The sequence below is a fragment of the Condylura cristata genome, unplaced genomic scaffold (genome assembly GCF_000260355.1).
Source record: "Condylura cristata isolate star-nosed mole 26May11 unplaced genomic scaffold, ConCri1.0 scaffold00002, whole genome shotgun sequence".
Classification (NCBI taxonomy): Eukaryota; Metazoa; Chordata; class Mammalia; order Eulipotyphla; family Talpidae; genus Condylura; species Condylura cristata.
Window position 1 is genome coordinate 59,882,900 of NW_004567103.1, and position 16,758 is coordinate 59,899,657.

The following is a 16,758-nucleotide window of genomic DNA, read 5'->3' on the forward strand; positions in this document are numbered from 1 at the left end:
TTAGTTGATCCTTTTATGACTATAAGCAAATGAAGAAACTCGTGTGTGTGTTTGTATTTTTAATTCAGCTATCATATTCTAGCTGGTTCTAGCTCTTGCTTGAGTACTTTCTTCTGGGATACTTAAAGGTGGGACTCCTCTAAATTCAGAAATTATTTTTCTTTTAAATTGAATTTTCAACAGAAATCTCTAAAATGAAGCAAAATTCTTATAGATAGAATTGTAAATTGATTGTATTTTAAGGGATGTGAAAGTTCTTCCCTAATATTATGAAGTCTTGTTAGCCTAGTCATTACAAGAATTCAGTAATTCTTCCTTCCATTTTCCCTTTGTGAATATTCATTCAGTATATATAAAGAACTTTTAAAAACAGGAATAGAAAATGGGCTAGTTAAAAAATTTATATTGTTGTGATGGCACACGGGTACTTGGTGATGGAAAACCCGCGGGGATTACAATTGAGATGGAAAAAAATATATACAAAATGATGTAAAAAAATTATATTGCTTAATATATGCATAAAACCTTTACAGAGCATTAAAGTGTTTTTCTTCTGTATCAGAAAGCATTCAGAATTGTCTGAATTGAATGTAAAAGTCTTAGAAGCTCTTGAACTATACAACAAATTGGTAAATGAAGCACCACTATATTCGGCCTATTCAAAACTTCACCCTCCAACACATTACCCTCATCCATCACATGGGATTCCAATGCAGGTGAGCATGTCTTTGAGAACTTTTTTTCAAACAAACAAAAAAAGACATTGTATTCAATGCAGTACATTAAAGTGTTTATATAACAAGTAAAGAAAATTATAAAATTTATTTGATAGTCAAAGAATCATTGATGTTCACTAGAACTAAATAGATATATATACACAGTTTAATTTTTCCAGTTCTTCCTATAATTTTTTAGGTCAAAAGCATAATTTTTCTATGTCCTTTGATTTAGGACAATATCTTATATGTCAGAACCCCTGAAGATGAGGCTCCTCCTGCTCAACAAGCAGAAGTTAACATTTCTTTCTTTTTTTTTTAAGATTTATTTATTTATGCATACAAGAACTGGGATGCGGGGAATGAGAGTATTGACTAGAGACAGAGCTGGAAGCAGAACAGGCAGGTCAACTGAGGCACGCTGCTGAGGGGGAAAGCAGCAGGCAAGACAGGAGAGGTCTGTTTCACAGAGCTGTGTTTTAACCCCTTGCACCTGGGAGTTGACATATCTTTCAAATTTTCTGTCTTTGACTTATATGACTACTAAAAGACTTATATAATGAACTTCTTTCATTCTCAGATCATGCTTTATATTTTCTTTTCTTAGTAGCATGACTTAAAAGTTCATGCATGGCAAGGATATGATACAGGCCTACAGGATATGTTCTGTTAGTCTTCTATGAACAGGATCTTTTCCAGGATTTGACACCTTTTCTGTGCTTCACAGTTGAGGTGAATACTTAATGTTTATCAGTACTCAGTATTCTGAAAGTCTTTTTTAAAATCTCACTTAGCAATCAAATTCAGAATGAGTTTGGATGAACAAAATTCATGTTAATTTATGAAAACTGGTATGTAAAGGAGTGTGTGAAGGAGACACCAAGGGGAAAAGATAGAATGTGGGTGCATAATCTAGATGATTTGACACAACATAATTGTTAAGTTAAAAAAGAATAGTTTCTATGGTAACTGTCACATCAAACAAGATGCATTTATCAAATATGCCATGACCTGAACTTTTGGAAATGATGAAAGTCATTACATGTGAAGGTAAAAAGGATTTCTGGGTGCAAAAGACAGCTGGAGTTTATTTAGTATTGCTTCTTTTTATAAGGAATTACTTGCTGCGACTGTGTAGTTGGAGCAAAATTAAAATGCACCATTGTGTGATAGAACTGTGTATTTGCTGCTCTGTTTGTTAAGGGCTATTTGTCATTCCTATTTCAGGTTTTTGTGTTTAGTTGCATCCTACTTAAAATTTGTGTTTGCTTAAACATACAACTCATTTCTTCAAAAAGTTCTCTAACTTGGTTTAATTCTCCACATAACTTCTAAACTATTAACATATAATACCATTTGAAATACTTGGAAGTTCCTACTCTACTGGAAAAGTTGAAGTCATACGCAGGAATCCTAACGTTCAAGAGGTTCACATACACAGTCTGAAGTGAATGTCATTCCCAGGGTGGTTACGTGTCTGCCAAGGATATCATAAGATTGTACTTCACATAGTTAATTTAGCATTTCTAGGATTCCAAATTTTTATGTACGTTGTCTTGCTTTAAAAACAGTTTAGGGCCTCCCTGTTGGTGCAGGGGGTAAAGACCTAGAACTATGAAGCTATCTGCAGCCACTGCCACACGAGTTTGATCCCTAGCCAGGGAGGTGACCCATGTAGCCCAACAGACCTCTCCTGTCTGACCTGCTGCTCCCTTCAGCAGTGTATTTCAGTACATCTGCCTATTCTGCCTCCCCAGTTTGTCTCTGGTGAATCCTCTCACCCCCCTCATCTTGGGCATACACCCAGCTCTTGTATGCATAAATAAATTAAAAAAAAAAAAGTAATCCAATGTAGGGCCTCCTTGGTGGCACATGGGATAAAGTCTCAGTGCTATTAAACTATCACCAACTACCAACTCAGGCAAGATTTGATCCCAGGCCAGGGAGCTGACTGACGGTGCAGCAGACCATTACTGTCTCACTCTCTGCTCCACTGGGCAGTGTATTCATTAGCTCCCCTTGTTCTGCTCCCCACTTTTTCTCTGGTGAATTCTCTTACCCCTTGTACCTCTGGTCTACATCCCAGTTCTTGTATGCACAAATAAATGAAAGTAAATCATTTTTAAAAAAAAAGCAGTGTAATACTAGAATGATTATACTTACTACATGATATTTATTAACCATACAGCAGGTCCTCAGATAGAATCATTCTGTTATTGATAAGAAAAAATCCTCACCAATATTAAACAAAATGATATTATTCAAGGACCTGCTTTAATTATACAAATTTGCTAAAAGTTGCTGTTTCCAAGAAACTATGAATGATGTTAAGTGAGGACTTACCATATGTTACTGTGAATGCTCTCTTTAAAGAGGGGTTACCTTGAACTTTCGATAGGTTAATTCCTAAAAATATATTTTTCTTTACCCACAGTTATTTCCTTTAGTCCTAATGACAAGAAATAAGTGATATTGTCATTGAAGGCCTGTACCTTGTCCTAAAGACATTCATTTTTCAACTTACTCTCATAAGTTAATTCTTAGGAAGCAATTGAGTGAGTCATCCTGTTATGGTGGAGGTCACAGTTCTAATGGTCACTTGAATTAATGGACTGGGCTATCCTTCTAGAAAGTGTATAGACTTCTGTGGCTCCACAGTTAGATATGTGAAATAATAGGAAACCTGGATGGATTCTAACCAGTTAGTTAAAAGCACACCTCTTCCTCCCAGACCCTGGTGAAATGAAAGAACAGTCAAGTAAATCGTTAATTTCCATAGATTTGGCAGTTCTCCACTTTAAATCCTAGGATGGATGGATTGATAGAATCAAATTGCTCCCCAAAGAAATGTGTGATGTTTTGTCTCCTTTAAGTCTTTTTAAGTTTTTAAATATATTATTAAGCAGATGTTTGGGAGATGAGTGAGTAAACTTTTTCTCCTGGGTTAACAGACATACCCAGTTCAACCACATGGTGGAAATTATATGGATCAAAGCATTCACCAAGTCAGTGTTGCCCAAAGCTACAGTCTAGGACCAGATCACATAGGTCCACTGAGATCTTTGCCTCCAAATATGAATTCCTCATTGCCAACACAGCCTGTTCAAACTCCATATTTAAGGTAAGTTTTTGGGCACTATTAATTTTATGCTTATATACATTTGCATAGAATGAGAATATATAAACCCATCTCTTTGTGATAATAATGCCATCATTTACTACTGAGATGAGATCTAGAATTGTGCCCATTCATAATCTCAGAAAGGTGTTAACTTTTAGCTTTGCCAGCATTACTGAGATGGTTACCCAGATTGAGGCTTAAATATGGATTCCTAGAACAAAGTAAAGCCACCTCTTCTTCAGTGTGTGCTTAGAATTGTTTTGAAATCAGCCTAGCAAAATTCCCAGCCATACTTACATGCCCCCCCAAATTAAGAAAACCTTGTTATTTGGACTCCGAAAGATAAGTATGTTTAAGTTGTGGAATATGTGGCCTGATAACATACGGACACTTGTGTTCTGAAAAATTATATTTAGATCTTGCCTTCTTTTTAACTTTGTTTTACCACATGAAATGCTCATTCACTATAGGTAGTTAATATGTAGGTTATCTCTGTAGTCTTTTCCTACACTTAAATTCTTCAAGTATATTTTAGATACCTGAAAATTAATCTATTCATATTGGTATTTAGTTCAACTAAAATGTAAAATCTTGTTATCAGGTGACACTAGAATTATGGCATTAATTCTCACATAAGCAGGTTATTTGATATAATTTAAAGCTGCATACACATTAAAAGAAATATATGTTGTAATTATGGGAACAAACAGAACTTGAAATTTGGTGTGATTTTTTTTAACTTCGTTTTGTTTAGTTTAATGTTAAAGAAAATATAAGTCAGACTATCTTGAAGGTAGATTCAGAGTTCTGTGTACATTACACCATTTCCCTGCCCTTAGTATTTTATGTAGGGGTTAAGATTATACTATGTGGCATGTTTAAAAGTTCTCCGCTAAAGGGAGAGATAAGGAGGGTCTGAGGCAGGTGGTAGTCTACTCTGTGTGCTGTAATAAAAGATGTGGGAGGGAAAATGTGAACTGAAGGTATACATCAGCTGGAGGTCCATTCTTGTAGTTGGCTAAGGATACTGCTATCAGACATTTTGTAGAAAACAAATTAAATAAGCTGTGTAGTCTTAACATTTTCTTTCCTTTTGAGTATTTGCTTCTTACCAGATATAAAAATTGTATGACCAGTGGTAAATAGATTGATGATTAAAACATAGGCAGAAGGATGGGACTATTGAAGATTGAAGAGATAAAAGATGCAATTTATTTTCTCATGTTTGCTCTCTGACCAAATCTAAATATTGCAAAGTAAATATATTTTTCTTCCTAAATTTTGTTTGTAGCACTGGACAAGACACTGTTTCCAATCCTACTTACATTAATCAGAACTCTAACCTTCAATCAGCTACTGGAGGAGCTGCTTATGCACAGCAGATGGGGATGTCTGTGGATATGTCATCTTACCAGAACACTACTTCCAGTTTGCCACAGCTGGCAGGCTTTCCGGTGGCAGTTTCAGCTCATTCAGTTGCACAGCAACAAACAACTTACCATCAGCAGCCTCTCCTTTAGAAATAAACCAAGCATTTTCCTGAAAGCCTTCTCATAAGTGTATCACACAAACCTTGTGATTCTAATCTGAAAATACTAAAAGAAAAAAATTTTCTCAACTCAAAAGGACTGTTAATAAAGCACATAACTTATCTTACTCTATTTGGACGTAAAAGGTTCTTTTTTTTCCAGTCCAATTTGTGAAGTCAAACTTTTGATAATAAGCAGCTATAAGTTGCTTCCACTTTTGTCTTACTTTCATTATCTCTACACAATCTTGACACCCAGTAAGTAAAATATGACACTAAACAGCATGAAATAGAAGTATTCAAATTTTACTTTAAAGAAACCACCGTTTACCATGAAAATGAATTAATTGGAAGAGCCCTGACATGTTTAAATATTTTTTGCCTGTTTTTTTTTTTTTTTCAGAATTCCACATTTTTACTTTAAAAGGCGAACATCTTTTTGTGTTAACATTTAGCTTGCCAACATATTTCCTTTTGGCTCCTTAAATTGCAGTTGTGTTTGCAGTACTGTCAGCTTTGCTCTCAGTGTTATGTTGAGTAGTAATTAACGTATATTTGTCTACAGCCGCAAGAACAATTTGCAAAGAACAAAATTGTTTTCTGTTATTAACAGCAAAGACCATGTTTTTGCAGATGTATGAGAAAACCCTTAGCTTGTCCCCAGTCATGCAAACAGTGGAATAAAAGATGCCCCACAAAATATTTTCTTTCCCCGGAGAAAAACAATTCTTTTCCTACAAGGGCCCCTGGTATTTAGAAATACCACTAATGACCTTTTCAAGTAACTTTGGTCATCTAATATAGATATGTTCCATTCATTGGTGTGCAGAAAAAAATCTTTTGTTCAGATTACATGTAAATGTGAACCATGTGACATTCTTAATAATTTAATGTGATGCATACCAAGTGTTGATGAGAAGCATTTTTACTGATGTGTTGTTATTTAATGAGGTGATTAGGATACTATTGCTTAGCCACACTATTGACATATTTGGACATTGCTTGCAGAAGTAGTTCTGAATCTGTGGAGTAATAGCAGGCAGTGGATCAGTAGAAGGCAATGAATTATAGGAAGTCATCTAGATAGTATTTTCTGAAACAAGCCTACATTTTAAATTAGTATATAGTACTAATAGATTCCCACATACTTTAGGAGTTAGGTAGTAAACCAGTGATTGTTTCCTAAAAATTTGCACACTGACTCATCTACCAACTTTTATAGCACCAAGTAGAAATACAAAAACATAAATTCACACATACATATTTAGACTTGGAAAAAGTAGATACAGATTTCTTGCATGAAGGTTCTATATTGTTTTTTTAAAAGAAATCCCTAATCTTTCTACTCAGAATTTTTGAAGAACGTGCTCTGGAAATTTTTGTCAGATCAATTTATAGAAATTTGATTCTAAGTATAATCCTTTTTCAAAGAAACTATATCCTAATACAAAAGTCTATATACATTTAATCTACATTTAAAAGAAAAGCAGGCAGCACTTCAAAGCCTTATTTATATCATTATCTTACGTCAGATGCAAATAACTGGAAAGGAAGATTCAACCTTGAATGTCTTACGTTGTTTTTCATTAAGTATTTTCCTTCTATGTGAATTCAGTTATATACTTAAAAAATTCTAACACGGCACCTTACTTTTGGGGGAACTCTTCTTCAAAGAAAACAAAATGGAACATTTACAAAGCTGCTCTTATAATAGTTAATATGGAAAAATCTTACATCTTTTTCTCACAGCAACATATAATACAGTTATGTTAATGTTTGTATAGATATTTTACATATAATTATCATCTGAATTGTAGGAGCTTAATTCTGCATAAGACTTTGAACCAGTATAAATACTGCATACCCACTAAATTGGAATCAGCCAATTATGTTTGTCTAATGTAATCTTGGACTAATACAAGATTTGCCATGTATATAAACAGTATATATTGGCATTAATCTGTACAATTTTATACATCCAGAAGTTTCTTCCTCTTAAAAATTATTTTTGTCATACTGTAATAAATTTGTGTTTCAATTTGCTAGTAGTATAAAAACTGTAATTAAATCTACTGGGACATTTTAGTGTCATGAAATGCCAGAGTTGTTATCCTTTCTTTGCCATGAGTATGGATTATATTTATTTTAAAACCTGTTTATAATTAAATGTTTTCTGCCAAAGGAATTGTCTGACTTCAGATTTCTACACTTGAATCTACTTCCTGTTTTAGATGAAAAATAAAAATAGCAGTTTTCTTCCATGTGCAATCTTGGTACATCAGAAAATTTCTGACCATGTACAATAAATTTCTTTCATGTAGAAAAAATTTCCCCTGGGTTATAAATTATATGAAGTGAGTTATGTTCTTCTAGCTTAGAAAATGGGTACTCTACTGTCATCATCTTGTAACTTGATAATATAAAATTTCCTGGACATTTATTATATGTATCATTTAGGATTTGAATTATTTGCAGGTATACTGTCATGGGATATTATTTCAAGTGGTTGATAATTGACCACAAAAATCTCACTGTACATTTTGAGGGTGATTATAAAGTTCACCTAAATTTTTCTTTTTTAAGACTTTTTAAAAAAAAATTTATTTTTGGGTACAAAACAGGTACAGGCCAGAGGTGCAGGGGCAGTGAGAGGATTCACCAGAGAGAGTGGGGAGCAGAACAGGCCGACTGATGGAAATATACTGCTGAGGGGCGCAGCCGGAGGGTTAGGAGAGGTCTGCCGTGCCATGCGGATCATCTCCAGGGTGGGGGATCAAACTCATGCTGAAGTGGCTTTAGCTTCTTAGTGCTGTTACCCGCTGTGCCACCAGGGAGGGCCCAAGACTTATTTTTTATTGATGCATAAAGGAAGTGGGATACAGGCCAGAGGTGGGGAGAGGGTGTGAGAGAGGATTTGCCAGAGACAGAGTGGGGAGCAGAACAGGCAGATGTGCTGAAATACACTGCTGAGGGGAGCAGCGGTCAAGACAGGAAAGGTCTGCGCCATGTGGGTCACTGCCCTGGCAGAGGATCAAACTCATACTGCAGTAGCTGTGGAGAGCTTCACAATGTAGAGCTTTTAACCCCTTGGGCCACCAGGGAGGGCCCCACCTAAATTTTTAAATATGATCATAAGTGCTTAAAATATTTTTGATTTAGGGGTAAAAAAAGACTTCCTTAGTAAAAATTATAAGTCAAGGTTTCTGCCTTCTAGATTTATTGAATTGTCATGATGAGAAAGCTGAAGTTATTTTTATAAGTAATAAATTATAAATAACAGCACCAATCTATCATTACTGTTTCTGTCAAATGTTATTTTCCTACTTAGTTTTAGATAATAAAGGGGGGACTCAATTCTAGGAATTGTTTTTTTCTTACTTAGATTTACTTTTGAAGATTAAACAATTTTAAAGTTTTTCCCAGAATTACTCTAATTTTAACAAGCTATATTTGAATTAGTTTTAAAGAAATCATTGTGTCAGAAATTATATTGTTTATAATATAAATTATATTGTTTATAATATAGTGAAATGAATCGTTCCCCCAACACCACCACCAAATTCATATTTACCCAAAATGTGGGAATGTGACCTTATTTGCAGGTGCAATTAGTTAAGGATCTGGAGGTAACATCCTGGATGTAGGGTGGAACCTAAATCCAATCACTGACGTTCTCTTGAAAAGACTACAGACTGAGAAAGAAAAAAAAAAGTGAAAATGCTGATAAGAGATAAGCGCTTCTACTTGTTAAGGATTGCCTGTGGCCATAGGGAGCAGGAGAGAGGGAGGGAGCAGGAGGGAGGGAGCAGGAGGGAACTGGAGAGGAGTCCTTTCTTAGAGTCTTCTAAGGAATTTGTTAGCCTCCAGACTGAGAAGAAATTTATGTTGATTTAAGTCAGTTTGACATAGTTTGTGACAGCAGCCCCAGGAAACTAATTCACACAGATATAAGTGTACAGAGAAATCTGTGTACCATAGTCTAAATTATTATTTTTTTTAATTGTAAAGAGTCCTGAAGCAGGGCCCTACCTGGCCTTTAACCCAGCAGGTTAAAGCACAGCACTAAGAAGCTAAAGCCATTTCAATATAAGTTCCATCCCTGTCCTGGAGGTGATTCACATGGCACTGCAGACCTCTCCTGACCCACTCCCCTCAGCAGTGTACTTCTGTCAATTGGCCTGTTCTGCTCCCCATTCTGTCTCTGGTGAATCCTTTCATCGCCGGCCTATACCTCAGTTCTGTGTGCATAAATAAATCTTAAAAAAAAAAAAAAGCGTCCTGAAGCAAATACCTAGTCCAGTAGCAGCCTTTTATTTATCTTTGCCCAACTGTAATGAATTTCAGTGGATAAATGAAACTAAATTTTGTTAATCCTGTAATCCCATGTTAACTGACTATAGACAGCACAGATCTATACTTCAGTAACTCAAGTTTTTGGCAGAGATGTTAATAAAATCATAACTATCCACACTCTGCCCATCTTGTGTCTTGGGTATTGAACTAAATAAAGGGAAAATGTTCAAATGCAAGCAGAGGAACAGAACATGAAAACTGACTGGATATTCCCAGGTACTTTATACCATTTAAGGTCCTAATGAGGAAAAAAAAAATTCTTTCTAGTACCTTTTAGAGAAAATTAGCGTCTCTGTTGATGACATTTTCCTCTAGGCAACCAGCAACCTTTTTCTGTTACATGTTGCTGAATTAGAGTCAGTAGAGTAGGGTCTTCATGACCTCTTGCTAGCTCTCTCACATACATGCTAGATTCCAACCTCTAACCCCCAGGTTTCTCTGCTGCTAATTTTGTTTCTTCATACCTGGCTGTTAACTTGCTGTTACATGAAAGGCCGTTCATACTTGGCTGTTACTTACCCCCCTTGTACCTGGAATGTTTTTGTCCATCTAATAAATCATTGATTGTTAGATGAAATTTCAGTGATTCTGGTTCCCAAACTAAGCTATACTTCTATGTATAACTATGTAATAGATGGCCATTTTGCTTTGAAATGATCTGTTTCTGTCAGATACAAAATATAGTTTGGCTCATTCACCATGCATTTCCAACCATAGTTTAATCCTTTTAATATGGAAATTAGTAAATAAGATAATATGGTTTAGCTTTCCAGACCTCTTTGCAGCCAAATGTGGCCACATGACACAGTTTTGGCTAATGAGATATAGGTCAAAGCTCCTGGGGGGGGGGGGGGGAGAGAACAAATGCACTGGTTCTTTCCACTTAGGAATTAGAGGGAAGATGCAATGTTGATATAAATCCAGTTGTCTTATGATCACAAGGAAGAATAATGATGGCTCAGAAGACTGACAGTGCCTGGCTCTATGATGAAATGGGTGGTTCTAGACTTATTTCCTCTGGACTTTACAAGGGAAAATACACTCCTTACCTGTTAGCCCTATTTGTCTAGACTATTATTATTGGGTTTTGCTTTTGTATCTGAAATCAATCCAAATCCCACTAGGTCTGTAAAATCTTTCAAAAGAGTTTACAGTTGTGTTTATTGGTGCATTCTCAGGACATACCCTAGGCATGTACAACTTTTTGTGAAGAATAAAATGAATTTACCAGAGAGTTGCATATCACTTCATAGTGTCTCACATTCAATTAATGATTTTTTATCTTTTCTTAATCTTTGTGTTTGTTGATCATCATCCTCCCATTTTATTCTTTTTCATTTCATGTGTGATACCAAGATAACAGATAAGCCATATTATATGATTTCATTTTATTCCCTAAAGTTATTCAATCAGTGATGCATCTTAAAAATAATTTTAGAAGCCAGGGAACATGGCATTTAAACTACCAAGAGACCAGAAGCTTGGGTCCTATGTGTCTAGAAAGCCAATGGCTTTAAAAAAATAAATCTTAGTGTGTCTGGTGCTCATCAAATAGTACTCTTGGGTGGTTTCCAGATCAGCATGCTCATTTCTCCCATTTTGAGCCCAGGGATTATAATAGAGGCAGAAGCACAGAGAATATTTCTTTGTGATTTGTGGCAGGAAACACATCATAGACCCTTTCTATGGACTAGAGGGAGGATAAGTAATTATGAAAAAAAAACCAAAAACTTACCTAGAAGGGTGATAGGTCACAGATACTTAAGCAAGTGATTTTTGCAAAAGAACATGGGGATAAAGCAAATTCTGTATAATGGTCTTAAGCAAAACTGCCATCTCAACTTGCATGTCTCCTACCACATGTTTATACAGGTTATGAACCACCAGTATAATTTCATTCAAGTTCTCTTCCAACTTTGAGTTTTTATGGGGCTATCTTCACTGGAGACAGAAAAGTAGGAAAGCCAAAATTTGTGTACAATTTGGAAACTAACAGCATCTTAATTTGCACTTTTATAAGAAAATTCCTTTGTACAGAGGATTGGCATAATTTATCACAAGCATGGTTGAATGAAGATGATCAGATTTTATAATTGTCTAGTGGTATTAAGTGTATTAGGAGAGAAAGCAGAGCATAATTGTGGTCACTTGTTCTTTTGCAGTTCATTGTCTTGAGCTCCAAATTCCTAATTTTCTAAATGTGAGGTTTGATTGTAAAACTTTTTTTTAAAGATTTATTTATTTACGCATACAAGAACTGGGATAGAGGTCAGAGGTGCAGGGTGTGAGAGGATTCATCTGAAGCAGAGTAGGGAGCAGAACAAACAGACTGAAACGCACTGCTGAGGGGAGCAGTGGGTGAGACAGGAGAGGTCTGCTGTACCATGTGGGTCACCTTTGTGGCTAGGGATCAAACTCCTGGTGCAGTGGATGCAGATAATTTCATAGTGCTGTGCTGGTAACACCTTGTACCACCAGGGAGGGCCCTATAAAACATTTTTTAAAGTACTTTATTGGGGGGAAATTTTAGATTTACAGAAATATGAAGATAGTACAGAAGAACTTTATACATAATTTCCCTTATTATTAACATCTTCCCTGTGGTACCTTTGTGACAATTAATGAACCAGTATTGAAATCTTCTTATTAAAGTCCATTCTTTATAATATTTTCTTAGTTTTTATCCAGTGTCCTTTTTGTGTTCTAGAATTCTATCCAGATGTCATATTATGTCTAATCATCTTGTCCCCTTCAGTTCATTTTGGCTATGACAGTTTCTCAGACTTTGTTTCAATGACTTTTGACAGGTTTGAGGAGAACAATCATATATTTTATAGTCTGTCCTTCAATTGGGATTTATATTACATTTTCTTCATGATAGATTGGGGTTATAGGATTGAGAGAAGTTCATAGAATTATAATGCTCTTCTTACACTGTATCAACCTGACATCACTGTTGACATGAATCACCATCTCCTGTCTGAGACAGTGTTTTTCAAGTTTCTCCACTTCCTCCTTCTATTTGTACTCTTAGGAAGTCATGCACATTGAAACAGGGGAAGTTGTGTTTTTCTTACTTGAACGTGGAGGATTAACATATATTTTTTGGAATTATTTCCCATGCAAGTTTGTCTCTTCTCTCCCATTTATTATTTTGAATACTTTTTTTTTTTATCATTATGGACTCATGGATAATTTGCCAAACACTTTAGGTAATAGTTCTGTACCTTATTGCTCGAATTGTCCCAACTTTGGCCACTGGGAACTCTTTCAGTTTGTGTTATACCTACAATCTTCTAAAAGCACACTTACGTTATGACACTATAAGATGCTCCTGGCTCATCTTGTATATTTCCACTTGTTTCTTTAAGGTACCCTAGTTTCTTTTATTTCAGGATAATATTAGAAACTAAGACCTGGGTATTAGGTTGCTACTAAGGTGTCATTATTTCTAAGCCCTCAACTGAAAGCAAAACATTCTGTGTACAGTAACCCAGATAAATACACATATCTATATTTCTCTAGATAGCTATTTGTATCTACACTAATATATTACATGATATTTCTGACTAATCCATTACCCATGATTCATTTTAATCTTCTCCCCTTCTCTGTAATTACCACTCCACAGTGGAAAACTTGGCTTCTTTTACTTAATGGTTCAATTCTAGTACTTATGCATCATGATTTCAGAATTGTTAACCCATATCCCTTGGGAAACAATTTCATCAACAGCACAGTTCCTCTTACTTAAGTTTTACAAATGCCAATTATTTTCAAAACTACTTAGTACTCTTCCCCAAAATTGTTTCATAGAATTATGTTATATTCTTTTGCTACACTCTGCATTCCATTCTGGAATCTCTCCCAAAAGTAATTTTAAGAGGTGTGCACACCAAGGTTTATAAATTCAAAAGGACTTGACAGATGCAGTCATGTAATTACCACTGCAGTATCATACAACATAAGTTAACCGTCCCTAAAAACACAATGCTTTTATCTGTTCAACTCTGCTCTTCATGAACCACTGAGCTGTTTACTATTGTTATAGCTTTGCTTTTTCTAGAACTTCATATCAATGTATTTATGTGGTTTCAGACTTTTTCACTTAGTTATATACATTAAGGGTTACTCATGTCTTTTTATGGCTCCCTAACTTCCCTTTTTTTTCACTCGTGTTCCGTTGTATGATTATGTCAAGGTTAACCCATTTACTTACTGAAACTCATTTTGGTTGCTTCTAGTTTGTAGTAATTATGAAGAAAGTTGATATAAACATTTCTGTGCTGGTTATTGCACAGAATTGTGTAATATCAGGAACAAGTTCCCTTGATTGTATGCTAAGACTAATGTTTAGTTTATTAAGAAACCGCCAAATCATCCTTCAAAGTGGCCGTACCACTTAGCATTCCCATCAGCAGTGAATGAGAACTGTGCTGTTCTTTATCCTCACTAACAAAAGTATTGTCAGTTAAAAAATTTTTTTTTGTCATTTTAATAGCTGTACAGTGGTATTGTATTTTTTAATTTGCATTTCTCTGTGACAGATGATCTTGATCTTCTTTTCATATGTTTGTTAGCTATATATATTCCTTGGTGTCCATTTTTTAATGGGGTTGTTTGTTTTCTTATTAAATGTTGAGAATTATTTGTATATTTTTTATAAATCCTTTATCAGATTTGTGTCTTGCAAATATTTTCTCCCAATCTGTGACTTGTGTTTTCATTTTCTTAACACAGTCTGTCACAGAGCAGAAGATTTTAATTTTAATAAAGCCTAACATGTGAAGTTATACTTTGTTGGACCATGTTTTCTTTTCTTTTTTTTTTTTTTTGGTGGTGTTATATCTAAAACCTCATTATGAAATCAGAGTCATGCAGATTTTCTCCTATTTTTTTCATAGAAATTTTACAGTTTTTTAATATACACATAGATCTATCATCCATTTTGAGTTATTTATAATATCTGAAGATTTAAGGAAATACTGGCTTTATTGGGATAATTCACATGCCATCTAATTCACTCATTTAAAGTATGCAACCCAATGATTTTAGTATATTTACAGATTTGTGCAGCCTCTACTTTAATTTTAGAAACTTTTCTTTATCTCTAAAAGAAGCCCTGTATCTGTAGTTGTCACCTCAATATTCCCTCCGAGCCTTCCTAGTCTAAGCAACCACTTATCTATTTTTATTCTCTATAGTTTTCTCTATTTCATGTAACTGGGATCATACAGGATGTAATCTTTTGAAATTTACTTCTTTCTTTTAGGATAGATTCATCTATGTTGTAACTTTCCTTTTTTATAGAGAGACTATATTTTGTTTATCCCATCTTCAGTGAGTAGTTGTGCTGGTTTCACTTTTTTGGGTAATATAAATAATGTCACCTGAGTGGTGCTGTGCAAGATTCTATGTAGACATTTGCTTTCATTTACCTTGGATATTAACCTAGTAGTAAAATTGCTAGATCATATGGTAACTCTATGTTTATCCATTTGGGTAACTGCCAATCTGTTTTTCAAAGTGGTTGCACCATTTTATATCCGAATCAGCAATGCATTATGGTTCCAATTTCTCCACATCCTTGCCAAAACTTACTCTTATTAGACTTTGATTATATCTGTCCCAGTGAGTGTAAAGTGCTGTCTCACTGTGGCTTTGATTTATATTTTCCTTTGATCAAGAATGTCAAACATCTTTTCATGTGGTTATTAGCCATCTTTATATCTTTGGAGAAATGTCTATTCAGATTCTTTGTCCATTAAAAAAAATGGGGGGTTACTTATCTTTTTTTCTTTTTCTTTTTTTTTTTTAAAGATTTATTTATTTATTCATACAGAACTGGGGTACAGGCCAGAAATACGGAGGGTGAGAGGATTCACCAGAGACAGAGAGGGGAGCAGAACAGGCAGATGGATGAAGTACACTGATGAGGGGAGCAGCGGGCGGGGCAGGAGAGGTCTGCCTCGCCATGTGGTCACCTCCGGGGCAGGCAGCCGGAATCGAACTCATGCGAAGTGGCTTTAGCTTCTCAGTGCTGTGCTTTAACCTGCTGCGCCACCAGGGAGGGCCTTTTTTTCTTTTTTTAAAATGAATTATAACTGTGAATTCCTTAACAGACATATAGTTTGCAAATGTTTTCTCTCATACTGTGACATACAAGAACTGGGGTCTAAGCCAGAGGTGTGTTGGGAGGTGGGGAGAGGATTCAGCAGAGATAGAGCAGGGAGCAGAACAGGGAGATATACTGATATACACTGCTGAGGGTAGCAGCAGGAGAAACAGGAGCGCTCTGATAGGAGAGTCTGCTGTACCATGTGGGTTAAGCTCCCTGGCTAGGGATCAAACATATGTTGCAGTGGTTGGCAATAGCTTGATAGAGCTGAGACTTTAACTCCTGCAGGGGTTTAACACCACCAGGGAGGTCCTCTTTTCACTTTCTTGATAGTACTCTTTGAAGTATAAGTTTTTAATTTTGATGAAGTCCAATTTATTTTTTTCTTTTTGTTGCTTGTACTTTTGGTTTAATATCTAAAATTCCATTGTCAAATCGAATGCCATGTGATTTAATCTTAAGCTTTTTTCTAAACTTTATGTTTTTCTCTCATTTTTGTCTTTGGTTCATTTCGGGATAATTTTTGTATTTGGTGTCAGGAAAGTGTCCAAATTCTGTCTTGTGAGTATTGGTGCTGGGGCAGAGATAATAGTGCCACTCTCTCTTAATGACACTCCTCAGTTTAGGAAGTGAGTACTTGGTAGGTACAGCATCAGTCCACGGTTTCCTAGTTTGCTATTCCAGGAGTAGTCAGGGCTCCAGTATCCTTTCTGCCCAATGAGCCTCTATCTAGTAAGTGGCCTCTAGGCTAAAGAAGGTAGCCCTACCAAAAAAGAAGGCAGGGACTGCTATACTTATATCAGATCAAACAGACTTCAAACTAAAAAAGGTTAAAAGAGATACAGAAGGCCACTACATTATGATTAAGGGGACAATACAACAAGAAGAAATAACAATCATCAACATATATGCACCAAATGAA

General features: G+C 35.4%; 1 protein-coding gene across 2 annotated transcripts in view; it reads left to right on the forward strand.

The window, feature by feature from the left end:
- STAM2 (signal transducing adaptor molecule (SH3 domain and ITAM motif) 2) overlaps positions 1–5,737 on the forward strand; it is a 40,493-nt gene extending 34,756 nt beyond the window's left edge. For both annotated transcript variants that reach the window (XM_004674879.2, XM_012728974.1), the window contains 3 exons: positions 563–716; positions 3,668–3,837; positions 5,129–5,737. In XM_004674879.2, the coding sequence (XP_004674936.1) occupies positions 563–716; positions 3,668–3,837; positions 5,129–5,357 (553 nt within the window). In that variant the 3' untranslated portion in view covers positions 5,358–5,737. The remainder of the gene's footprint in view (positions 1–562; positions 717–3,667; positions 3,838–5,128) is intronic.
- Positions 5,738–16,758: the final 11,021 nt, after the last annotated feature.